The sequence below is a fragment of the Dasypus novemcinctus genome, chromosome 17 (genome assembly GCF_030445035.2).
Source record: "Dasypus novemcinctus isolate mDasNov1 chromosome 17, mDasNov1.1.hap2, whole genome shotgun sequence".
NCBI lineage: Eukaryota > Metazoa > Chordata > Mammalia > Cingulata > Dasypodidae > Dasypus > Dasypus novemcinctus.
Genome location: NC_080689.1, coordinates 3296932 through 3322749, shown reverse-complemented (window position 1 = coordinate 3322749; position 25818 = coordinate 3296932). Strand labels below are relative to the sequence as shown.

The 25818-nt window shown below is 65.5% G+C and overlaps 1 protein-coding gene across 2 annotated transcripts; it reads right to left on the bottom strand.

Moving 5' to 3' along the window:
* Window positions 1-949: 949 nt before the first annotated feature.
* On the bottom strand, window positions 950-25598 carry CNNM4 (cyclin and CBS domain divalent metal cation transport mediator 4). 2 transcript variants are annotated; one of them, XM_004478377.4, is made up of 8 exons: window positions 24212-25573; window positions 8500-8643; window positions 8259-8393; window positions 7483-7652; window positions 7306-7402; window positions 6174-6236; window positions 3181-3362; window positions 950-2987 (listed from the first exon to the last, which is right to left on the bottom strand). In XM_004478377.4, exons 1-8 carry the CDS (start codon window positions 25467-25469, stop codon window positions 2793-2795), a joined length of 2244 nt encoding a protein of 747 aa, XP_004478434.4. In that variant the 5' UTR covers window positions 25470-25573; the 3' UTR covers window positions 950-2792. The 2 variants fall into 2 exon arrangements, with proteins under 2 accessions (XP_004478434.4, XP_058134097.1); XM_058278114.1 differs by lacking the exon at window positions 6174-6236 and having other exon boundaries at window positions 24212-25598.
* Between the last annotated feature and the right edge of the window lie 220 nt (window positions 25599-25818).

The following is a 25818-nucleotide window of genomic DNA, read 5'->3' as shown; positions in this document are numbered from 1 at the left end:
TCTCAAGTCTTAGCTCAAATGTCCCTTCCTCCAGGTGACCTCTACTGATCCTCCCAGCTAGGTTGGGTCAGGGTTCTGGAGCAATGAGCTCAGCCCACAGCGTCCAGTCCAGGCTGGGTATTCACTCAGCAGCCATTTCCTGAGCGCCGCAGCACTCGGGGCACTGATGCAACGCTGGGGCTGCACTGGCCAGAGGACACAGCCCCTGCCTCTTGGAGCTCCAGTTGGAGCACAGGACGATAGAATACACACACATCTCTACTTCAACACCTGGTAACAGGTGCTGTGGAGGAAAACAGGGCAAGATAAGGACCCCGGAACAGAGGCACCGGGCAGCACTGTGTCACATGGGTCATCTGGGAAGGGCTCTCCAAGGAGGTGGCAGCTGACCAAGCTGGCCGCTGGCACGGAGTGGGCGCTCAGATGTGCGGGATGAACGAGGACTAGAATTTGCCCTTACCAGCTGCTCGCAGGCTTTTGCACCTGTTACGCCTTCCGTCTGCAATGTCCTCGTTCCTCTCTGCCTACCCAGCACCTCCCTCTCCTCAGACATTTGCCCACGTTTGCCTCCCAAAAAGCCCCTGGCCTCGGCACACTGGCCACACACACCGTCCTCGCTGCAGCCGGGCGGGGGTGTGGCCGGGAGGACAAGTGCCTGTTGAAGAGCCACGTGTCGCTCTGCACCAGCTCCTTGCGTCCTCCCACCCCTCGGTGCGGGGCCTGTGGGGCTTCGGCGGGTGCACGGGCGGCGGACGCAGCCTCGAGCACGTTCCAAGGTCTTTCCTGCTTGCTAACAGTGTGCTGCTAACTGGCCCCACAGTACTTGTCCTTTGCTGTCACGTGCAACAGTAGCAAGCAGCCACTTCCTCAACCACGGCCACTTCTGTCTCGAGCGCCAATAAGGAGTGCTGACCAAACCCACGCGGACGAAACTGGCAGCTCACCAAGATTTACACATATTCCATGTTTTATTACCAATCAAAAATAAATTCCATATATTGTTTAGCAAATATTATTATTTTGTGACATAAGACACAAGACTCAGAACAACAAAACTCCCCGAGAGTCAAACTCGTAACAATGCCAAAATAAATCACAAAAATATACAAATTAAAATCTTATGCAAAATAAATAGGAGTCCCTGCTGCGGGCCTGCAACTCGCCGGCCCCCCGGGCCGCCGCCCGTGAAGGTCTCCCACCTCGGGGAGACGCAGGGCGGGCGGCCCGGGGCGGCTCAGCCCGGGAGGGGCCGGGACCCGTGGACGCCGACGCGGCCTCTGCACTGGGCGGGGAGCAGCCGGCGGCTGCTCCTGACCGCCGAGAGGTAGCTGCGGGCGCCTGTGCCCGCTCCTTGGACCGCTCGCCCTTGCTCAGCACCCGGGCCTCGGGAGCACAACTGCAGGCTCCTGCAGGGCTCGGGAGGCAGGATGCTGCTGTTCAAGTCGGAGGGGCCTCCCCAGCAGGGCCCGAGGCCCACGGCATGCCCACCTCCTGTGCCCGGGAGATGTCCAGCGGCCTGGGCAGGCTGGGCCCGGCCTGGTCCCAGGGTGGGGCCTCAGCCTCAGGAGGGCAGTGCATGGGCACCAGGGCCCCACGGCCGGGGAAGGGAGCGGGGACTCGCGCAGAGGGCAGAGGCGTTGCCCCGGCTGTGTCTCAGCCCCAGTCCCCGTCCGCCTGGCAGGCCCCGGGGCCCAGGCCCTGCGGCAGTGCCCGGCGTGGCGCTCGGGAAGGAGCCTGCGTGCTGTGGCCGGGCGCCGCCCTGCGGAGCCCAGCAGTCTGGCTGCCCGCCTCCCGGGCGAGACCCTCCTTTCCCGGGGTCCCCTAAGTGTAAACAAGGCCAGGCGCAGGAAGCCGCCTCGGCTGGTTTCCAACCTGTCTTGTTCCCGAACCCTCAAAGGGACTGGGGAGTCCACAAGGAAGTGCCTTGTGGGTCTCCGCTGGCCACGGAGCCGTTCCGTTCCCTGTGGGGTGGACACGGGCGGACTGAGGGCCAGCGACGCGGTGCCACTGACCGGGACGAGGGACTGGTCACCGCTAACCTAGTGCTCTCCCCGCCTTGGGGGGCGTGAGGGCAGGGCCTGGGCGGGGCAGCACCCTCCGAAGACCCCAGGCAGCCCGCCAGCCTCGCCCACTCGCCGGGGCACCCCTCGTGGAGTTCTAGGCGCATCCTGGCCCTCTGCGGCGACCACAGCTCCCGGAGCTCCGTGACCTCGGCTGCGTGGACGGGCCTCGGCGTGCCCAGGAGGCTGCTCGGTGCCGTTCATCGGGTTCTCTCTCCTGGAAAGAGCCGTCTTCCTCTCCGGGGGCAGCCCCACTCGGCAGGCCTCTGCGAGCGCCCCGGAGGCGGCGGAGGAAGGAGAGGAGCGGGTTCCCTGAGCCGGGTGCGCGCCGGGAGGTTATGGCTGTGGCTTCCCGTAGTGAGAAACCCTCCCCTTGGAAAAGTTCTTTGGAAAATGACCATTGTTTCATATGGAGTTCCTTAACCCTGTCTTCCCTTTCCTATTCCCTTCCCAAAATGTTTAAAAAGAGGAGCATGAACCTTATTTAGAAAATCTCTCAGTAAAAAACAGCCCTTGCTCGTGGGAGCTGCCCGCGGTCCCGGCCGGCCCAAGGCAGGGCAGCTGCTGCCTCGGGGCCAGCAGGGTCCCCTCAGGGCCGCCACCTGCCGCCGGGCCCCCGGCCGCTCAGTTAGACAGGCCCCCGGCACCCCCTCGTGGCCGACGCGGCCCTCCATCTCCGTGCGGGCCCGCGGGGGGGGCCCCTGCAGAGCTGGCGGGGGCGCCGGCCTCCGGTCAGATGGCGCTCTCGTGGGAGGCTTTGTGCAGCAGCGAGTTGCGCTCGTTGAGGAGGGTGGTGGTCTCGTCCACCGCGGGCAGCTCGGGCTTCTCGGAGCTGTCCATGTGGGTGGTGCACCCATCAATGGCCAGCTGCGGGCAGTTGTCCATGCGTGAGGCCAGCAGCCCGTTCTGGTACTGCTGCCGTGTGATCTGCAGAGGAAGGCATGAGGCTCGCGGGACCTGGGGAGGGGCCGGGCCGGGGGCTGCGGGCAGGAGGAGCGGGCACCGCCACAGGGGGGTCTCGGGAGCCCTTCGGGGGGCAAGGAGCGGGGCGGGGGGGGTGAGGAACGGGGGGGGGGGGCGAGGAGCAGGCGGGGGCCCCGGGCAGCGTCCACACGCCCACCTTGATGTACTGCAGGTCCGTGAGCGCCCGGACGCTGAAGTCAGAGACGTACTGGCCCAGGAAGCTGCTGCCGAGCTGGGTGCTGCTGCCCGCCGCGGGCAGGGGGCCGGCGGCGTCCATGCGGTCCGAGTAGCTGAGGGAGGCCGAGCGGCTGAGGGCCGAGGGGTGGGGCGGGGAGCGGTCTGTGGGCAGAGCAGGGGCGTCGGGCCAGGTCCCCCGACCGTACCCGCGGGGCCAAAGCCTGGCCCCCGCACCCGGCCGCAGCGAGGAGCTCTTGGGGGCACAGGAAGCGGGGGAAGCTCTACTGCGGCGCTGAACCTGCCAGGCAACCCGGTTAGGGTCATGCAACAAGTGCTACGGAGTCTACCCCAGCGAAGATGGGCAAAGCCGAGCGCTCCAAAACTCACCAGCCAGGGGCAACACGACGAGCGCCCTGGCGCCAGGCAAGCCGCGGCCCGCCTCGAGGAGAGCCCGTGTCGAGGGACGTAACCGCGCAGGTGCACCTCTGCCCACGTGCCCCGTCACCCCGTCACCCGACTCGGGCACATCCGGCTCCGCACGTGACTTCTGCCAGGAGTGTGCGCTGAGCCCCCGGCCTCCCGCCCTGTCCTCGCCGGGTGGTCCCAGCGACACGCCCCCGGAGGGCAATGTTGGGGGGGGGGTCTCCTTCCTGCCGCTGGAGGCCGCACGGCGGCGCACAGGCAGTTCCCACCAGGAAAGGGCAGCAGCGCGGCCTCGATTGCGGAGGACGAGGGCCGCCACGGTACTGCCCAGCGCCAGCGCTTAGTTTGAAGACGCGTGGGAAATGACCCGCGCAGACGGGGTGAAGGCATGCGGTCGCGACGCGCTTAGTTTACGAGTTGGCTGTCCTAGCACAGAGCCCGGCGCAGACGGCAGCCCCCCGGACCCAGGAGGCTGCGCGGCAACGCAGCTTTCAGGGAGCAGCTCTGCCTCGAGCATCGGGAAAGCTTCGGTTTTTATTTTAAACCTAGGAAAACATAGTCGGGAACAGTCTGTGGCCATCTAGATGATGGTATGCACGTGTCACTTGCTGTCATGTGAGCGATGCCTCCCGTTAACAGAATAGAGGGGTATTCCTTAGTATTTCTCATTCGTTGTTTAGATGGCTGGCTGGAATCTCTTTAATTGTGATTAACACCCCAGAAAGAGGAGCTAAATTTAATACCAACACAAATTAGTGACACAGCCTATTAAAAATGGGGGTCCTAGAAAGAAATACACCAAAATATCGAGTGTCTGTTGCTTGGTGATGAAATTACAGGGCTCTTTACTTCTCTTAATTTTTTTTTTCCTATCTCCCAATTTTCCAAATGAGCCTGTTACTTTTATAATTAAAACAATAAACGCAACCGAAAAGGGGGGTTGACACGCAGCGTTCCATTTCTGAAACACTAATCTAAGGACATAATCACTTTTTCCTTAACCTAATTAAGCAATCAGGCACTGCCAAGCAGTCTAATTATTTCTAGCACTCGCCAAGGGCAGGCTCCGTGCACAGAAAAGGCTGCGGGAAAAGAGGCTGCGTCCCGCGTAATTCACAATCGTGCCAGGGCGCAGGCCCCCCAGGCAGCGGTGCGCGGCACGCAAGGCGGGGGAGCAGCGCCTGTGGGCCGCGGGGGACAGCGAGCACTCAGGCCGGGCTCACGCCCTCCCGCCTCGCAGGACGCAGGACCCGCGCGGGACGGGAGGGGACGCTGGCTGCTCCGGGAGGGACGGCGAGCGTCTCCCCCACCGCCTCTCGCTGCTTCCTCTCTGGTTTGAGCAGAGGCGAGTAGAAGAGTGCGTCGACCAGCTAAGGAGGGGCAGGGCCCGGGGCCCCCAGCCACGCTGGCCCTGACCTCCCGCGCTCGTCCACGGGCTCGCACCCCTGCCGGGGTCCCGAAGGGCCAGGGCCCTCCCGCCGCCCCCGCAGCCTCGGTGTGCGTGGGGGTCATGGACGACCTCACAGGCGCGGCCTGAGTCCTGGGGCAGGTGCTGGCCGGGGCCCCTTCCTTAGCTCGCTGACCCGAGGCTACGCTTAGTTGTAGGGAGGAGAAGCCGGACACGACCGAGCACCAGCGGGACGCTCTACATGTCCTCACTCACGCTCTGGGGCCTCACGCCAGGCGGCTCCCCTGACGCTGGCCAGTAATCGCCGAGGGGCCCAGGGCGGGGGGCTCGGAGGCAGGGCAGAGGGAGGGGGTGACGCATGATCCGGGCGGAGCAGGGGGCAGGCGCCCGGGCGGGGCGGCCTTCAGCATCACGAGGACGCCACGGCCTGCCCCACGGCCGGCAGGAGAGGGCGCGTGAGCCGGTGGCCATGGCTGTGTGTGTCCATGGCCGTGCGTGAGACGGAGCCCAATGGCCGTGGGTGTGTGAGTGCGCGTGTGAACACGTGTGTGTGAACATGTGGCTGTGTGTGTGTGGAGTGAACATGTGTGTCCACGGCTATGCGTGTGTGGGTGTGCTGAGTGTGTCTTTGGTGTGGATGTACACTGAGTGTGGGTCTTTGGGCTTATGAGTGAATGTGTGTATGGGTGTATGGGTGTATGCGAGTGTGTGAGAGTGTCTCTATGGGTATGTGATGAGCACGTCTGGGGTGAGTGTGGGGTGACTGTGTCTGGGGGTGATTGTGTGTGTGTCTGGATGACTGTATCTATGGTGTGCTTGTGTGTGCCCGGGGGTGACTGCGCGTGCCCGGGGTGACTACGCGTGCCTGGGGGTGACTGCGCGTGCCCGGGGGTGACTGCACGTGTCTGGGGGTGACTGCGCGTGCCTGGGGGTGACTGCGCGTGCCCGGGGGTGACTGCGTGTGTCTTCCCTAGAACTGATGCCCTCTGGAGCCCCTCCCCAAACCCTGGGTCCAGGTCAAGCGGAGCCTGTGAGGAGCAGGTGGGAGGCAGGCGGTGGAGCCCCATGCCTGGGGAGGGGGGCGCAGGCGGCAGGCGGCAGGCGGCAGGCGGCAGGGGGCTCTTCTGGCCCTGCCACTTTACCTGAAAGCCAGGAGAGCAGGGAGCTCCGCTTGCCAGGCGGGCACCCAGGCTGGGCTGAAGGCGCTGGATCGAAAGAGGAGAAGGTCAGTGCGGGCAGGCGGGGGGCATGGCCGGGACCCCAGCAGCGGGACAGAGAGACCTGAGGCCCAGGAGGGGGGGCAGAGTGGCAGAGGGCGCCTCCCACAGCGACCCGGGCCCGGGTCACCTCCCCGGGCTGCTGGCCCAGCGACGGGAGCTGAGCACCTGCGGGCCGAGGGGCAGAGCGGGGACCCTGCGCACCCAGGACAGGCTGGGGTGCGGGAGGGCGAGAGGGGCCCACCAGGCCCAGCGAGGAGCTTGTCCTCTCCGTCGGCACCCTCCCTGGGGAGCCGGGCACACCGTGGTGCCCCGGGGGGTGGCACAGCAGGGACGGCACAGCAGGGGCGGCGCGGGGGCCGAGGTGTGTGCCAGGGAGGGGCTCCCCTTGGTCGGCGGACAGCAGAGGTCCCACGCAGGACGAGCGGCCGCGCACCCTTCAGCCCGTCATCACCCCCCACCACCAGGCTCGCGGCACCACCCAACTCGCGAGCGGCAGAGCTGGGGTGGGACCGCAGGGCCCCACGCTGGCCGGGCCGCGCGGGCAGGGGCCGGAGCGGGGCTGTGGTCGGAGGCCTGCTCGGCCCCAGCCTGGCCCCAGGGCCCTGACCTGTCCGAGCCGCCCACAGCCAGAAGGCCAAGGCTGCGCCCTGGATCCCGCCCACCCGCCACCTGCCCGTCCACCGGGCGGTGGGGACCCGGCCCTCTGACTCCCCGCCCAGGCCTCACAGGCCGGCTCCCCGGCCGCTGCCAGTCCTCTGCTCTCGCTGTGCTGCTGCTCTGCTCAAACCCCGTCAGCGGCTCCCATCGTCCTGTGACAGCCAAACCTGGGGGCTTTCTGGACCCCGAGGCCCCTCGTTGTCTCAGGGACCGGCTCGGCCTCCCCCAGTCCCCGTCCCAGCCCCCCCCCCCCCGCCGCCGCCTCTGAACCCCTCCCCCGGGGCCGGGGTCCTGCCCTCCCAGGCCCCCGCTGGCAGCTCGGGCCTCCGCCGCCTCTGCCCACAGCCCGGCGTGGCCGTGCCCTTGGTCGTGGCCCCCCGAGGGCGGCCGCACTCACCCGAGGGCGCGGAGGTCAGGGCCATGGTCCCGTAGTAGGAGAAGGCGCCCGTCTCGAACTTCATGTTCTCCTTCCCGGCCTCCACCTCCACCTTCCCCTGCAAGCGCAGGGCCGCGTCACCGAGAGCGCGGACGCCGCGGCCCGGGCGGGCAGGGGACGCGCGGGCTCCCGGCCCACCTGCAGGACCAGGATGAAGTAGTCTGCCGGCTTGTTGCGCGTGTACAGGTAGTGGCGCCCGTAGTGCTTGTTGTGCTCGTCGAACTTGAGCTCCTGGATGACGTCGGGGTACTTGAGCAGCCGCAGCAGGATCTTCTCCGATATCAGGGAGGGGCTGAACAGGGGCACCTCTGCGGGGACAGAGGGGCACCTCACACGGGGCTGCGGCGCAGGGCCGGGCCCCGGCCACCTGCCTGCCTGCGCTCGGGCGGGGGCTCCTGCGCTAACTGGCTTCTCGGGGTCTCACTTCCTCATCTGAAAATCGGGGATTAGGATGTCGTGGGCGGCTGCGAGGCTGCAGGGGAGCAGGCAGGGAAGGCACGTAGGCGCGCTCTAGCCAAGTGCTTCGTCAGTGCTGCTGCCGCGGCCACCACCATCGCTACCCCGCAGGAGAGCCCGAGAAGGACCGGCCAGGCCGTGGGCAGGTGCGGGTGGGGAGGGGACAGATGGGCGCTTCTTAACCCGTCACCTGGCTCCCCAGGGAAGCCCTGAACCACTGCCCTAGGGGCCAACTCGGGACACAGCAGCCAGAGGGTGGGCAGGGGACGGCCCCGTTTCCCTCCCGCCCACACCCAGCGCCCAGGTGCCCCCCGGCTCCCAGCCCACAACTGCGGCGAGCACGCCCGATGGCCCCGCTCCCTTCCAGAGGGGGCCGCGTCTCCCTAGACACCGTCGGGGCAGGAGGACGGCACGGGGCGCCCGCCGCCCTCTCCCGCGCCGGGGCGCCCGCCTCTCACCCGTGGCCAAGAAGCGGTGAGCGGCCAGCAGCAGCTGCGGCGAGATTTTCACCTTGAGCTCGTTCTCGGCGTCCTTGAAGGCGGAGAAGTCCCTCTTGTTCTTCTCGGACACCCGCTTGCGGCTCCGGTTGTCAGCTGCGGGCGGGAGCTGGGGCTCAGCGCGCCGCTCGGGGCGGGCGCCCGGCCTGGGTGCGGGGTGCTGGGCCCCCCACGGACCGTGAGTGGGAAGGGCTGGACTCACTGTACATGTCGGACTCGTCCAGGATCTCGGACTTGATGATCTCCTCGATGACGTCCTCCAGGGTGACCAGGCCCAGCACCTCGTAGAAGGGGTCGCCCTCCCCCTCGTTGTTCACCTTCTGCACGATGGCCAGGTGGGACTTCCCTGGGGGGGGGGAGCCCGAGTCAGAGCAGAGCAGGGAGACCCGTCCCGAGACCCTCCACCAAAACCTAACACCTTTGGGGCCACGGGGTCGTGCGTGTTTTCTTGCCTTTTCTGCACTTTCTCAAGTTTCTACCGTGAACTGCTAGTGCCTTTATGGAGAGGAACACCGAAGAGTCATTTTGGGTCGAGACCACTTGGTTTCGTGGGATGACAACAGCAAGGTCCCACCCGTTGGCCCTGGGCCCCTGGGACTTGTGGAGGGGCCACGGGGCCTGTCCCCCGCACACACGCGGCTCCCCTCGGCAAAACCGGGCCGGGCCCGAGGTGACCACAGGGACTCAGAGCGGCAGCTACGGGCAGCCGGTGGGGGGCTGCGGGGTGGGTGGCCCAGGTCGGGGCGGCGCCAGGGGACGCAGGGCCCGCTCTGCAGAGGATGTGCTTGGCCTCCCACCTCGGAACACCCCGCCGGGGAAGGCCTGCGGGTTCAGGGCCGCCGGCAGGGGGAGGACAGGAGGCCGTTCTCAGGGCGGCCTCCTCAAAGGGGAGGCGCGGCGGGAGCCCGGGGGGGCGGCCCCCACCCACCATTGCAAGGGCATCAGCACAGCCGCTGGACGAGCCAGGGCGGTCTCGGGGGGCTCCCCTCATGCCAGCGCAGCCCTCGAGAGGCCCCTCGCCCGCAGAGCCCCAAGACCCCGCTGTGCAGGCGCCTTCTCCCAACCTGCCTGCCCAGGGCAGACCCTCCCCCCAGCCTGGCCACAGCACCGCCCTCTCCGGCCCAGGGGCCAAGCCCACTCCCCCTGGAGACCCTCCGCTCCCCACGCCCCACGCCCCACGCCAGGCCCCTGCAGCCCCCCCACTCTGCTCCCCTCTCTGGCCAGACAGAGCTGGCCACTTGCCGCGCCTTTAAGTGCCACCTATGTGAAGGAACCCCACGTCATCCAGCCGGTCCTCTTCTGAGCTCCACACTCAAGGGTCCCACTGGCGCCGGCCCCCCCGGGGGCCAACGTCTTCCTCGTGGTCCCGCCCCCCGGCTTCCGTCCCCCGTGGCAGCCCCGTCCTTCCAGGCGGTCCAGGTGGTGGGGAGTAAGCGTCCTCGCCTCTCCCTCTCCCCCCCTCACCCACTCCATCCAGCCTCCCCTTCGGGGCACCCAGGCGACTCTCTGCAAGCATCGAGGGCATCAGGCCTGGGCCGGAGCCCCCCGGGCCTGCGCTGCGGGCGGCCACCTCAGCGAGTACCCGCGCTCTCGGGAAACGCGTTCGCGGGGCAGGCCGTGCACAACCGTGCAGGCTCGGAAAACAACGGGCGGACAGACGTGCAGCACAGGGGCAGGCTAGAGGGACGACAGAGACCACGCGATGGACACAGAGGGACATGGAGAGAGAGAGAAAGTGAGACGGACAGACAGCGTGACCCAGCGAAGGTGGCAAAGGGGTGGAGCTGCGGCCCTGGGGAGGCGGGGTGCGCTGGCCCCCGTATGGGGTTTCTATTATTTTTCTAACTGTCCCGTAAATTTTCAAGTATTTCAACCTAAAAAATTTAAGAGAAGCACCCAAGAGCCGCCCATGCCCCCGGCCCATCCCTCGAGGTAACTTTTCACAAAGCGGAATGCACCCCCGCGGGACAGCGCTCCTGAGCCTCGAGGGCCGGGCACTGCTAGGGGGCCTCCGGGGAGCCCAGAGGAGGCACGTGGGCCCGCCCCACCCAGGGCACCCCCAGCTGCGGCCCCCCGGCAGCTGCCCACCCGCCCGGCCTCTGGGGCCCTCTGTCCAGCAGTGGCCAGCTCGGGTCTTCCCCAGACGGGCAGGCACAGGGGCAAACAAGCTGGAGTGGGGGTCCTGGGAGGTCAGGGGTCAGGGGTCAGGGTGCCAGGAGGGGAGGACCCAACCCTGAGTCCCCTGCACCCCTCCTCCACCCCAGCCCACCGCACCACCTCCTCCTCACCTTCAGCCTTCACTTCCTCAGGAGGCCTTCCGGGGCCTTCCGGGGCCTTCCGGGGCCTTCCGGGGCCTTCCGGGGCCCTGGGCCCCAACCCAGCAGACTGCGGGTCAGGAGGCGGGGGCTGCCACCTCAGGCCCTCCCACCCCTCCTCTGCCCAGGGCCCGTCCCCTCCCCTCGGGCCCCACCCACCCCTCCTCTGCCCAAGGCCCACACCCTCCCCTCGGGCCCCACCCACCCTTCCTCTGCCCAGGGGCCGTCCCCTCCCCTCGGGCTCCACCCACCCCTCCTCTGCCCAGGGCCCGTCCCCTCCCCTCAGGCTCCACCCACCCCTCCTCTGCCCCAGGCCCACCCCCTCCCCTCGGGCCCCGCCCACTCCCCTGCCCAGGGCCCGTCCCCTCCCCTCGGGCCCCACCCACCCCTCCTCTGCCCAGGGCCGTCCCCTCCCCTCGGGCCCCGCCCACTCCCCTGCCCAGGGCCCGTCCCCTCCCCTCGGGCCCCACCCACCCCTCCTCTGCCCCAGGCCCACCCCCTCCCCTCGGGCCCCGCCCACTCCTCCCCTGCCCAGGGCCCACCCCTCCCCCTCGGGCCCCGCCCACCCCTCCTCATCCCAGGGCCCGCCCCCTCCCCTCGGGCTCCACCCACCCTTCCTCTGCCCAGGGCCCGCCCCTCCCCTCCCCTCAGGCTCCGCCCACCCCCATCCAGACCTGGAAGGTGCTGGAAACTATCTGCTGAATCCATAAAAGCCAGTCTCCAAGGAATGCCAGCTTCCCGGGTCGAGATCCCTTTGCGCCCAAAGCCCAGCCCCCAACCCCCGCGGTGCCCCTCCCCACGCCCTCCAAGGCTGGCGGAAAAGCAGGGCCCTGCTGGCTGGAAGCCCCTGGCCCCGGAGGCCACCCACCAGCTCCGGCCGCCTTTCCTAGCAGGAGGAGCTGGGCCGGGCCAGGACACCAGGTGCCTACAACGCAGGGGGTGTCGTCCACGTGGGCCCCCTGGCCCCCCGGGTTCCAGCAGGAGTGAGTGGCTATCGGCAGCACTGACCTCGGCCTGCACCCGCCTCCCCAGCAGCCCCGGGGCAGTTCGGCCCGGAGTCATCGGAACCCGCAGCAGGGCTCCCTCGGTCCCTGGGAGGCTGGCCAAGGCGGCCGCGCCATGGCTGCGCCAGGAGGAGGCTCACGTGGGTGCCTGGGCGCCCGGAGAGAAGCGCTTAGTGTGCCCACCAGCCCGGACCTCCGGGCCACGCCGCTCTGCTCAAACCAGATGGGCAGCGCCAGGGGGCAGCCGCCTGAGCCCCCCAGAAAGCCTGGCTCCCAGTGCACTGCAATGCCGGGCCGGAGGGCTGGCTGCCGCGGGGTCCCCGGGGCTCTGCGCAGGGGTCCCTCTCGTTCTGTCCCCTGCTCTAGAGTGGTGGGGAAGTTACACGCTTAGAGAGCACGGCCAGTGTCCCCGGCAGCGACGGGTGGATGGGATAAGACTGGCACCCTGGTCCTTAATTTCCACACATGACAAGACGGGCACTGACACGGCGCGGTCCTGGCGCAGGGATGGACGGAAAACGACAGCTCAGCAACGCACGCCAGGAAGACGGCGGCTCCAGGCAGTGGAGAGGAGAGTATTCCCCGAAGCCTTTAGAAAGCAGTCACACCACACCTGCCCCACGCGAGAGGCACAGGAGGACGCAGAAAAACGGGAAACAGAAAAGGCAGATAAGCACGGGCTGCAAATGCTCAAGAGGAACGATCATGTCTCACCAGTCGCGTTGGCCAAGGCACACGGGGCGGGTCATCCCGGCGTTGGCAGGACCCTCTGCCGGGCGCTGGCACCTGGCAGCGTGGCCACAGCGGCCTCGCCTTCCATTGCTGGGAAGTTTCCTCGCGAGGAGGGGGCACGCAGACCAGTGGGCGAGGGCAGGGGCGGGGGCTGGGAGCGGCCACGCAGGGGAGGGCGCGGCGGGCAGGGGCCTCCTTCACTCTTCCAGGTGCATCTTCCAGTTAGCAAGCCTGGTTTTCTATTTTCACTTTTATAATCAGAACAAATGAAGGCTGCTGTTTGCACTTTAGACGGGGGAAAATGATATGGTTTATTGCTGACTTCCTGGAGAAAATGTACCAACATATTCACGTGCGGGGCGGGGGGCTAAGGGTGACTTTAATTTCTTAATCGTTTTCCATTTCCCTACTGTTTCAACAATAAATTTATACTTTTTTTCTTACTTTCTAACTTAAAAACACCCTGTGCAGCTGGGCCGCGAGGCACTTGGCCCTGTCCCTCCTGCTAAGGGACTCACAGAAGGTTCCGGATCTTTTTCTACTGCAAACAAGGCACCACTCAGCCCACAGAGACGGCCGTAAACGTCTAGGCGTGGCGTCTGGGGTCAAAGGGCGGGGGCATGGGCGGGGTGACTGCCCTGCCCGCTCTCATGGGCACACACCACCGTCCTTGTCCTCGAATCACTCCTCGAGGCCCAGCACCAGGCTGAGTATACAGCTGGTGCTCCATAAATAAGCTATTGGATGAGAGGGAGAAGGCGCAGCACATGACCCGCTCCCCAGAGACACGGAAAGGGTCTGCGTGGACGGGGTCTCGGGCTGTGCCCCAGCCCCCGGCACTCCTGCTGGGCGCTTCAGAGCTGTCCCCGGCGCCACCACCAGACTCCGTCACCGCGCCTTACCCCCGCGTCCAGGGGAAGGCGGCCTAGTGCGGCTCACACGCAGGCGGCCAGTGGGCTCGCCCGGCCGGAGGGCGCCGCGCCAGGGCAGGTGTGCCCCGAGGCCAAGCCGCAGGCTATGCTGAGGACTCAACCCAGTGCCCCCACGGACGGACGGGGGTTTAAGAGCCCCCCAAGGGAAAGGCGGCGTGAGAGCACGGGCAGGGCGGGCAGGCACGCTTCCAGGTGAGACAGCAGGGGCCGCCTGGTTGGCGTTTGGCCAGGAGTCAGAGTTGTTAAGAAAAGCCTCTGACGTGTGGTCTTGCAGCCACTGGCAGCAACGAGGACCCTCCTCAGAGGTGCATTTTGTGCCGGGGTGACAAATTATGTGCTACAGGCCATCTGAGGCCCTTCCAACAAGGTGTTTAGAAACAGCGCGTATTTCCTCTTGAAGCACCGCTTGTGGGAAGCGGATTTGGCTCAACAGAGCATCCGCCTACCACATGGGAGGTCCAGGATTCAAACCCAGGGCCTCCTGACCCATGTGATGAGCTGGCCCACATGCAGTGCTGATGCACGCAAGGAGTGCTGTGCCACGCAGGGGTGTCCCCACGTAGGGGAGCCCCACGCGCAAGGAGTGCGCCCCGTGAGCAGAGCCGCCCAACGCGAAAAAAGCACAGTCCGCCCAGGAGTGGCACCGCACACACGGAGAGCTGACGCAGCAAGATGACGCAACAAAAAAGAGATGCGGTTTCCTGGTGCCGCCGGATCATGCAAGCGGACACAGAAGAGCACACAGTGAATGGACACAGAGAGCAGACAACTGGGAGGTGGGAAGGGGAGAGAAATAAATTTTAAAAATCTTAAAAAAAAAAAAAAGTGTGGAGATCCCCTTTCCCCCAGCCTCACTGCGCCCTCCAGGGGGCCCCCTCCACCGCACCCCGGGTGGGCTGCTGACGGGGAGCCTAAAGTTGTCTGTCCCCCTGGGGCAGTTTTCAGCCTCCTGATTTGCCACTGAGCCTGGAGCCTCTCATTTTATTCGGGAAAATACCAGGTACACGACGGTGGGAAGCACACGGTGTCACCATGCACAGCTCGGTCATGGGTACAGGGGCCGGTCTTGTTTCATCCCTTCTCCCACCTACTCCCCGGGCTTATTTTGATGCAAATTCAAGATTTCATCTGTAAATATTTCAATGTGTATCATTAAAAGACAAGGACTCTTAGCGGTGTATGGAAAAAATATACCAAATGTACCCCAGGGACAGTGGTGACAGCCTGCTGGCGTTCTCGCCATCTGGAACAAACGTCTCACAGCACGGGAAGGTGTCGCTGCCGGGTGACGTGCGGAATTCTACACGCTGTGTGTAACCGCTTGTAAGTTTACAACTTCTCTAATAAAAAATACATAACAGGGAGCGGGTGTGACTCAAACCATTGAGCACCCACCTCCCACACGGGAGGTCCCGGGTTCCGTTCCCATGCCTCCTGAAAAACAAAAACATACAAGAAAAATGGGAAAAATAACTCAGGGAAGCCCGGTGGCTCAGTGGTTGAGTGCCGACTTCCCACATGCAAGGTCCTGGGTTCAATCCCCAGTCCAGGTACCTCAAAAAAATAAATAAATAGTATATATATACCCCCCCCCCATGTAATTTTTAAAAAAACAAGGTCTTACTGTTAAAAGCACAACCACAAGAGTATGACCACGTCTAAAAAAATATAACCAATAATTCACCAGAATCATCAACGATCCAGTCAGGGTTCTAATTTTCTTTTCTTTTTTTTAAACATCTAATTTTTTACATGTTAATTTCCTGATACTAGTAACAAAAAAGCAGAAAGAAGGAAATTAAAGTCACCTGCAATCCTGCCTTCCAAAGCTTTTTGCTGTTAGTGTGTTTCCTTTGGTCTTTCAAATTGAACACATGTAAACTAAATATCACAATATACATTTCCACCACAAATTGGGTCATCGCGTACAGCTTCATATCCTAGTTTCAAAATACTGTACATTCCTTGGATTTTCCCTTGTCATTAAAAAGTATCAAAAAAAGGGAAGCGGCTGTGGCTCAACCGATTGGGCTCCCGTCTACCGTACGGGAGGCCCTGGGTTCGCGTCAGGGGCCTCCTCGGGAAGGCAGGCTCGCGCCCACGGGAGCTGACGGCCCACGCCCATGCAGAGCTGACCGCCCGTGCCCGCGGAGAGCTGACGGCCCACGCCCATGCAGAGCTGACCGCCCGTGCCCGCGGAGAGCTGACGGCCCACGCCCATGCAGAGCTGACCGCCCGTGCCCGCGGAGAGCTGACGGCCCGCGCCCATGCAGAGCTGACCGCCTGTGCCCGCGGAGAGCTGACGGCCCGCGCCCATGCAGAGCTGACCGCCTGTGCCCGCGGAGAGCTGACGGCCCGCGCCCATGCAGAGCTGACCGCCTGTGCCCGCGGAGAGCTGACGGCCCGCGCCCAGGCAGAGCTGACCGCCTCTGCCCGCGGAGAGCTGACGGCCCGCGCCCAGGCAGAGCTGACCGCCTGTGCCCGCGGAGAGCTGACGGCCCGCGCCCAGGCAGAGCTGACCGCCTGTGCCCGCGGAGAGCTGACGGCCCGCGCCCAGGCAGAGCTGACCGCCTGTGCCCGCGGAGAGCTGACGGCCCGCGCCCAGGCAGAGCTGACCGCCTGTGCCCGCGGAGAGCTGACGGCCCGCGCCCATGCAGAGCTGACCGCCTGTGCCCGCGGAGAGCTGACGGCCCGCGCCCAGGCAGAGCTGACCGCCTGTGCCCGCGGAGAGCTGACGGCCCGCGCCCAGGCAGAGCTGACCGCCTGTGCCCGCGGAGAGCTGACGGCCCGCGCCCAGGCAGAGCTGACCGCCTGTGCCCGCGGAGAGCTGACGGCCCGCGCCCAGGCAGAGCTGACCGCCTGTGCCCGCGGAGAGCTGACGGCCCACGCCATGCAGAGCTGACCGCCTGTGCCCGCGGAGAGCTGACGGCCCGCGCCCATGCAGAGCTGACCGCCTGTGCCCGCGGAGAGCTGACGGCCCGCGCCCATGCAGAGCTGACCGCCTGTGCCCGCGGAGAGCTGACGGCCCGCGCCCAGGCAGAGCTGACCGCCTGTGCCCGCGGAGAGCTGACGGCCCGCGCCCATGCAGAGCTGACCGCCTGTGCCCGCGGAGAGCTGACGGCCCGCGCCCAGGCAGAGCTGACCGCCTGTGCCCGCGGAGAGCTGACGGCCCACGCCATGCAGAGCTGACCGCCTGTGCCCGCGGAGAGCTGACGGCCCGCGCCCAGGCAGAGCTGACCGCCTGTGCCCGTGGAGAGCTGACGGCCCGCGCCCAGGCAGAGCTGACCGCCTGTGCCCGCGGAGAGCTGACGGCCCGCGCCCATGCAGAGCTGACCGCCTGTGCCCGCGGAGAGCTGACGGCCCGCGCCTGCGCCCGCGAAGATGATGCAACAAAGGGAGACAAGCAGATACAGAAAAAAAGTGCAGCGAATGAACACAGAGAAGAGACAGCAAAGAAAGGAAAAAGCCCCAAGGGGGGATAGATAAATAAATAAATCTTAAAAAAAAAAGTCAATCGGTGTGAGTCAGAATAAAGAAAAAGCCAACAAATGGTTCAACCACCTCAACATAAAGCATGGGACAAAATCCAACACCGCCTCATCGCAGACTCTCAGCAAACCAGCAACGGAAAGGAACTCCCTGACACAACCAGCGCGAGCCACCCCTGGGGGGGCCGTGGGAGCACCCCTGCAGCGCAGCATCGTCCTCGGGCCCAGCCGGGGGCGAGGCAAGAACAAGACGGAGAACGCGTGAGGCTTAGAAGTGAGGAAAACGTCCTCATCCACACACCACCTAACTGCGTACCCAGAAAATGCCCCAAAATGTAAACTGAGAATTGAGTGAATTCCACAGGGTCACTGGATTCGAGGTCAATACACTAAAATTAATTCTATTTCTCTACACCTGCAACAAGCATTTGGAAAACTAAGTCATAAAGACGCCATTTAAAGTCATCAAGTACGTAGGAAGAAACCTAAGACAAGAAGTGCGAGGCTTCGACACCACAAAGCACAGAAGGGAAGAGGACGAGCTCGGGGGAGCGCGGGTTGGGAGCGAGGGCCCCTGGGGACCTGGAGGAAGTCAGCAGGCAGTACACGCAGCCAGGCGCGGGGGTCTCACTGCCACGCAGCCTCCCACCGTCCCTGCCCTGTGCCCCGGGGGCTTGCAGGCTGCCCTGTGCTGGGACGCTGGGGCCGCCTCTGGGAGAGCTGGGAGCCCTGGGCCCTGGCGTCGGGGCGTCTAGGCTGCCCTCTCTCGTGGCCCGCCCCTCTCCAGCTGGAGACCCCTAGGAAGGGTCCGGCTGGTGACCCTGCTGTGCTCTGCCCCCGTCCCACCCCTTGCAGTAAAGACGCGGCCGTCCCAGCGCCCTCAGGAGGCCACGCTGGCCTTTCCCCAAAGTGCAGGAAAAAGTCGGAAGGACCCGAGGCTGGCCTGGGCTCTAACTGCCTCTCCCAGGCACTTCTGTCCTACGCTGTGGCTTCTGGGCCGGGACGCAGGGACGATGGAATCTGAACCAGCGTAAGGGCAGACAGAGGGAGGTTTTGCGCTCCACACGCTCCTAATCCCGAAAAGGCCCCTGGGTCGCTGGCCAGTGCCCCAGAGCCGCTGCGGCCACGCGGGGGCAGGGGCCACGCGGGCCGGCAGCGCCATCATCACCACGCAGCTGGCGTTCGCGGGGGCTTACGCGGACCAGGCGCCCGGCCGCGGCCTCGGAGGCCGACTGTGGTTCACGGGAATGACCAAATCACCAGCCCCGCGAGAGAAGTTTTTCTGAGTCTGAGAGTCAGTCATTATTTTGTACTTTCTTGAAACAGGCTGCGCTGCAGAAGCATTTCCTGATTTTTAAACTTTCAACTCTTAACAAAGTTTGGTGAGAGGTGGGCCTACATTTAAGCAGCAGGACTCCAGGTGGCCATGCGTGTGCACTGTGCAGGCGTGGGGTGACGTCTGCCAGGGGAGGGGGGGAGGAGCGAGCCTGACTGGGGGGGAGTGAGTCTGACCTGGGGGGGTTGGAATGAGTCAGCCTGGGGGTGGGGAGGAATGAGCCAGCCTCCTAGTGGGGGGGAAGAGGAATGAGCCTGCCTGGGGGGGGAGGAATGAGTCAGCCTGGGGGGGGGAGAGGAATGAGCCTGCCTGGGGGGGGGGGAATAAGCCTGCCAGGGAGGGGGTGGAGAGAGGAATGAGCCACCCTGGGTAGGGGGAGGAGTGCGCCTGTGTGGGTGGGTGGGTGGGGAGGTAAGCCTGTCTGGGTGAGGGGTGAGCCCGTCTGGGTGAGGGGTGGGCCTGCCTGGGTGGGGGGAGTGCGCCTGCCTGGAGGGACTGGGGGGGTGCGCCTGCCTGGGGCTGCCCTCCCGGGCTCCAGGCTGCCTGCTGGCCCCAGACCAGGCGGCAGAGGCGGGGAAACCAGTCTTGCGAGCACCTGCCCGGGGAGCAGACGGGCCCTGCAGCAGGGAGGCGCTGCCCGCAGCCGCAGCAGCAGCTTTCACCCCAGCCCTCCAGGCTCGCCTTTCCACCCCAGCCTTGCCGGCGGCCAGTCCTCGTCTCCCTGGAAGGCCTCTGGTTCTTCCCAAGAATCTCAAGGATCTCTCATTAGAGGAGAAAACTGAAAGCAAACCTAAACTCTATTCCAAAATGCTGGGCACAAAACTGCACACAGACAATGATTTCAATGTGAAAACACACACGGGCGGCTGTAAAGAGGAAAATGATTTTGACCTTGCGATTGTTTATAAGATTTTCAAACCAAAAGATTAAAGTAAAAAATTTAAAAAGTTATTACAAAAATACATCAAATATTAAAGGTGGTTCTTTCTGGGCCACGGGCTTATAAATGGTTTTGTACACATTTTTGTGTGTTTTTAAAGTTCTGACAACTAGATGCATCTCTTCCTCAGTAGAGAAAATAACAAACACGAGAAATTGAAAATCACACAATGAAAAAACAGGCCTAGAACCAGCAGTCGGGGTGCTGGTCTCCAAAACGAGCCAGGAGCTGGGCACGGAGCCCCGAGCCCCTCTCCACAGGAAGCCGTGGCCTGCTCAGGTGAGATAAGGGGGGTAACCCAAGGTCATGGGGGCCCCGTGCCCAGGGCGGAGGACAAGGGGCAGTCGAACCCCAGAAGGCGGCTCCCATCCTCTCAGCTGCACGGCAGGGTGCCGGGTCCTCGTCTACTTCCCAGGCCGAGAGTACGACGCGCCCACGCTGACCAGAAGTGCCCACAGGGCCCTGGAGCTGGGCTTTCCAACACAAGCGCAAGGCGCACGGAAAGTAAACTCGCGTGGGGTCTGGACGCTTTTAGTGCCGGCACCCGGCAGTGCTTAGGAAGGGCGCGGCGGTCAAGAGCCACGACAGGGCTGCCCTCTTGGCCCTCCTGGCCCTCCCTGGGCTCCCGCAGGCTGCGGCGAGGGGGGCGGGCCGCACCCCCGTGCCAGCCCCTCCACAGCGGCCCCCAGGGCCATGCCTGAGCCAGCCAGGGGCAGCCGCCCGCTGGCACCTGCCCCTGCCCAGGGCACCGTCCAGGAAGGCAGCCCCCTCGGGCAGCTTTTTAGGATCAAATGCCTGACTCCAGGCAGTTTCCCCAGAATTACCTGAGTCCCGACGTGCAGCGGCTGCCCTCCCGGCCCCCAGCCGCCCTCGCGCCCTGCCCCACGTCGGTGCCAGTCCTCGCCCTCCTGACCGCCCGCGGAGGCCTCCAAGTGCCATGCACTGTGGTCCTTCCAAGTCTCCTTCACGCAGCCGCGTCCACCGGCCCTGCGCCTGCTGACACTCCCCGGCGCTGCCCCCAGTCTGCAGGCCCCCGGCTGGCCCCCAGACTTTTTTTTTTAAGGTATCAGGGCCTAGGGTTGAACCCAGGACGTCGTATGTGGGAGGCCGGCGCTCAACCACTGAGACCCCTGGGCTCCCCTGAGTTGGCTTTTTCATTTGTTTTGCTTATTGTTCATTTCTGTTTCTCAGGAGGCACCGGGAACTGGACCCAGGACCTCCGATGTGGAAGGCAGGAGCTCAACTGCTTGAAACATATCCATGCCCCCCCCCAGAACTTTGGGTCAGGTCCTGGCTCCCCTCCTGGGCCCACAGGGGCACCTTCCACCTGCACACTCGCCGGGTGTGCTCCACCACCCCCAGCTGCTCCGTGGGGTCTGGGACCAGCAGCAGGGTGCCCCGGGTGACTGCAAACCTGCCCCTCCCGACACCCCAGGCGACCTGAGTGCGCGCCGGGCACGAAGTGCCCAGTTCACGGCCATGGCCCCCCCCCAACCACCTCTGCCGGCTGCTCCCCAGCCAGCCAAATGACGGCATGACCAAACCCCAGGCCAGGAACCTCAGACCCCACACCCCCCCGAGGCCCGGCTCCAGGGGCGCGGGATGACGGGTGGCCCCAGGACCCCCGCCCCCGGGGGGGCCCAGCAAGCCCGCAGGGAGCCTGGCCCCTCCTGGCCCCGCGAGGACGCCGGCTGACTCATCTCTACTTCCCAAGTGCTGGCAGGGTGTCTCACACGCAGACTACTTCGAGAAATTAAATGTTTGTGGAACAAACAAATGCAGTGCAGACGAGGGGGCGGGGGAGAGACGCTCGAGGGGTGTCGGGTCGTGGAAAGGCAGAGCGGAGGCGAACCCCACAGGGTGTCTTTTCCTGCCCTGATACAGCTGTTTCAGGGATAAAATCAAGCAAGTGGGAAAACTGGACGTGGGCACGCACGGGAATGCGGGAGGGGCATTCCGTGACCCCCGTCTCCCCGCAGCTTACAGCCCACTGGGCCTTACCTGAGCTGCAGCCATCAAGGGGTTGGGTGGGGTCTGCGCCCAGGCCACGCAGCGGGGGCTCTAAGTGTGCGGGGAGAGGTGGGAGGTGAGAGGGCTCGGGGAGGGCCGCGTGGCAGGGGGCAGGCAGGCCACGGAGAGCCACCACGCCCGGGCGCGGCTTGGAGCACTGGCCTCACGCCAAGGGCCTGGGAGCAGACCAGGGGCCTCTGCCTGGGCCTGGCGCTGCGGGCAAACCAGCCACAGCAGCCGGCGTGGCGGAGGGCACGGCAGGGTCTGCGCGGGAGGGCCAAGGCTCAAGCACAGGGGGTGCGTGTGGCCTCGCTCCCCGGCCAGGCAGCTCCTTGCTGACTCCTGGAGCCTGCGTCTGGCACAGCACAGCGCTCAGAATGGTTACTCACAGAGAAACTGAGGCACGGAGAAGGGACCCATGCATCATGCTGGAGACCCAGGCTCTGACTCAAACCACCAACAGGGGTCGTGGCAGGAGCGCCCCCTCTTTCCGGACCCCTGGTAACCCCCCCCCCCAATAGCTGCCACATGTCTCTTGATCCCTCAGCAGTCCCCCAAGTCTAACACTTCTGGAACCGGGGACAATTCTCTACCAGATCCAACAGTTCCTTCCTTTGTTCATTCAGCAGTGGCTTTTCACCGAGGTCTCACTGGGTGCCGAGGACGGTCGGGGCTGGGGCCCCTGGGTGCACGAGCCAGGCTCCTGCCCTGTGCAGCTCGTATTCAGTGGGGGGAGGCGGGCGGTAAACAGCGCCGTGGCGCAGCCGCTATTGCACGCGCTTTAGAAAGCGGCACGTGCCACGGGGAAAGGAAAACCAGCGCAGGCTGGGGGAGCCCGGGGGTCAGGCAGGAGGGGTCACGGGGACGGGCGTTGGCGCAGCACGACGCAGGAGGGCGGGCAGGCTGCCACCCGGGGAAGAACTTTCCAGGTTAAGGCAGGAGTCGGGGCAAAGGCCTCGGGGCGGAGCGTCCTGGGGCACCCAGGAAACCACAGAGCCAGCGGCACTTGCCAGGCGGTCCTGCACCTCACGCTCGCTCACGTGCTGCACAGCATGCACCGGAGCCGGGGCCGGCGCCGAGCGGTGGAAACGCAGCCGGGGCCCTGCCCTAGCCCAGCCCTTACCCCCCAAGCCCTGCCCCAGCCCCCGACCCCGGCCCCTACTCTCGAGGAGCGAGGAAGCTGGGGGGCTGGGAGGAAGCAGACCCGCGGGGAGGTTGCACTCCGGCAGGCGCAGGCCCAGGCCTCCCCCAGCGCGGGGGCAGTGGCAGGCGCCCAGCAGAGGCGCTGGCCGGACCCTGGCTTCATGGCTGCCGACAGAGCCGGCTGAGCCACCCTTGCTGACGTGGCTTCCTTAGCTAAAAACGAAGTCTCCAAAACCGCACGCTGCGCCATTCGCCACGTCCTCAACAGCGCACGGCCAAATGCAGAGATCACCTGAAGGGGAAACCTGGAGTGACCTCACAGGCCCCAGTGCAGGTCGTTACGGGCAACAGCCACGTCACGCTCCCGCCTCCGTGGCAAGTGATGGCCACATGACACTCCCACCTCCATGGCAAGTGACATCACGCTCCTGCCTCCGTGGCAGGTGACATCATGCTCCCGCCTCTGTGGCAAGTGACGGCCATGTCACACTCCAGCCTCCGTGGCAGGTGACATCATGCTCCCACCTCCGTGGCAGGTGAGGGCCACATGACGCTCCCGCCTCCATGGCAGGTGACATCACGCTCCCGCCTCCGTGGCAGGTGACATCACGCTCCCGCCTCCGTGGCAGGTGACATCATACTCCTGCCTCCGTGGCAGGTGACATCACACTGCCTCTGTGGCAAGTGACAACCATGTCACACTCCCGCCTCCGTGGCAGGTGATGGCCACGTGATGCTCCCGCCTCCGTGGCAGGTGACCGCCATGTTACACCCTGCCTTTTTGGAAGCTACCACTACGATATGCTCCTACCATTGTGGGTGCAACCACCACATCACGCTCCCACGTCCGTGGCAGGCGATAGCATGCTCCTGCATCTGTGGCAGGTGACATCATGCTCCTATGTCCGTGGCAGGTGACAGCCCAGAGGCGGCGGGGTGGGTGTGGGGGGCACGAGTCCATCCCCCCCCTCCTAGTACAGCTCTTCTGTCCTGGGCTCAAGTCCCTGGGAAAGAGGCTCCTGAGCGACACCCAAAGTTCTCCCTGGGTTTGGCCATCACCCACACAAAGGCGTCCCTGCCTGCGGCCCCCTGCCCAGCGGTGTCCCCGGGGCTTCGGGGCTCAGGCCTCCTCTAATTCGGCACAGGTCGCTGGAGTTTAAAGAGGGAGGGTGGGGGACAACCGCTCCCCCACCCTGCCCTGACCCAAGCATCCTTCCAGCCAGAACCGGGCAAGGCCAGCTCTTCCCCGGCCTTCCGCCGCCCACTGATGCGGTGGCCCAGCGTTGGCCTCCGCCCTTGGCTCCAGAAGTGACTGCGGGTCCCAGCCCTAGGCCTGCCTGCGAAGCCCGGGGTTTAGAATGCACCCCCTCCCCATTCCTTGGTATATCGCTTCCCATCCCCCCCCACCATGGCCTGGGGGGTTGGGCCCTAACTAGCTTGTTTACTGTCACCCTGCCGGCTTCTGAGAGGGGGAGGAGAGGTCTCTCTGGAAGGAAAGGGGTGTGTGCCCTGAGCTCGGAGGCTGCTGAGCCAACCCGAGGGCCCCTCTAACTACCACCCGGCCGGCCTGCAGGAAGGGGGCCGGGGAGGCAACAATACTGAGGAGCCGAGTAACCCACCGCTCCCCTGCGCGCTCCGCGGAGCCAGCTCCAGCCCGCCCGCCTCTCCAGCCTCCGCGCACCAGCCCCCCCGACGCCACGGCGGGCCCAAGCCCTGTGGCGGCGCCAGCGAGTCCCCATCCCAGCCCTCAGGACCCGAGACCCCAACCTCCCGGCCCTGCCCCGTCGACCTGCCCTGAGCCAGCTCCCCGGGCCTCAGGTGGTCTCCGGGAGGCCCCCCGCCCCTTCCCCACCCCAATCGGACGTGCTGGCTGCCCGCTCCCCGCCTCCGGCACATCCCCTGGGAGCCGACGGCGCCCGGCGGACGGCGAGGCGCTCGGGCCCGGCCGCCGCCCCGAAGGCCGTTCGCCTGGGCGGCGCGGGGTACAGGGGCGGAGGAGCCGGGCGCGTCTTACCCTTCTTGAACTCCTCCAGCATGGCGTCCAGCTTGGTGTCGTGGAAGACGAAGTGCACCGGGTGGTTGTAGAAGCGCGTGATGGTCTTGAGCGGCGTGCAGTCGTCGGGGTCCACGAAGGCCAGGTCCTTGACGTAGAGGATGTCCACGATGTTGGACTGCTCGTCCTCGAACACGGGGATGCGCGTGTAGCCGCTCTCCATGATCTCCGACATGGTGTTGAAGTCCAGGGTGGCGTCGCTGCGGATCATGAAGCAGTCCTGCAGCTGCGTCATGACGTCCTCCACCGTCTTGGTGCGCAGCTCCAGGGCCCCCTGGATCATGTTCAGCTCCTCCTTCACCAGGTCGTTGTAGGGCTCCGTCACCTTCAGCATCTCCATCAGCTTCTCCCGGTTGTAGACCGTGCCGATCTCCTGGCCCAGCACGCAGTCCAGCAGCTTGCTGATGGGGAAGCTCAGCGGGAAGGTGAGCAGCATGAACACTTTGGTGAGGCCGATGGTGTTGGCGCCCACCGCCAGCCCGTGCCGCGAGCACAGGGCCTGGGGCACGATCTCCCCGAAGATGACGATGCCCACGGTGGACGAGGCCACGGCCACGAGGCCCGAGCCGATGAGGTTGTCCAGCAGGATGGTGAGCGAGGTGTTGACCAGCACGTTGCCCAGCAGCAGCGAGCACAGCAGGTAGTTGCCCTTGCGCCGGATGGGCTCGATCTTGCGGGCGTAGCGCTTCTCCTTGTCCGTGCCGCAGTTCTGCACGATGCGCAGCTCCATCGGGTCCAGGGCCATGAGCCCCAGGTTGAGGCCCGAGAACATGCCCGAGAGCACGAGCAGCGCCAGGATGAGCAGGACGTGCAGCCAGCGGGGCAGGAGGCTGCCCTCCTCCTCCACCAGGATGAGCAGCGAGTCCTTGTCGCTCCAGCGCTGCCAGGGCCCGTCGGCGCCGGCGCGGGTGCACAGCGCGTACAGCTTGATGTTCTCGCTGCGCCGCAGGAACTTGGTGACCACCACCAGCAGCCCCGACGTGTTGCCGCGGCTCACGTTGACCAGCTGGTGGACCTCCAGGTCCTTGGTCAGCTCGGGGCACAGGCTGGAGTTGTGGGCGTCCCGGGGGTCGTCCACCTCGGTGAAGGAGATGAGGCTGCTGGAGATGGAGCCCAGGCGCTGGCCGTACAGCCGCAGGGTCACCGTGCTGCCCTCGGACACGTAGATGATGCCTTCCTTGTTCATCCCGCACGACTTGTTGCAGCTCGCCAGCCGCATGCCCAGCACGGCGCCCCGCGGAGGGGCGCCCAGGCCCCGGGCCCCCCGCGCCCTCAGCGCCACCAGCAGCGCCAGCGCCGCCAGGAGGAGGCGCCCTCGGGCCGGCCCGCCCCCGCCCGCCGGCGCCATGTTGCCCCGGCCGCCGCCGCCGCTCCCCGCGCCCGCCCGCGCGGCCCCGCTCGGCCCCGCTCGGCCCCGCTCGGCGCCGCCGCTCCTGCCGCCGCGCCGCCGCCGAGCCAACTGCCCGGCCGCGGGCCTGACGTCAGGGCGGCGCCCCGCTCGAGGCCACGCCCCTCGTTTGCATGGCAGGCCCCGCCCCCGGCGCGCGGGCCCGCGCCCGCCTTAAGGG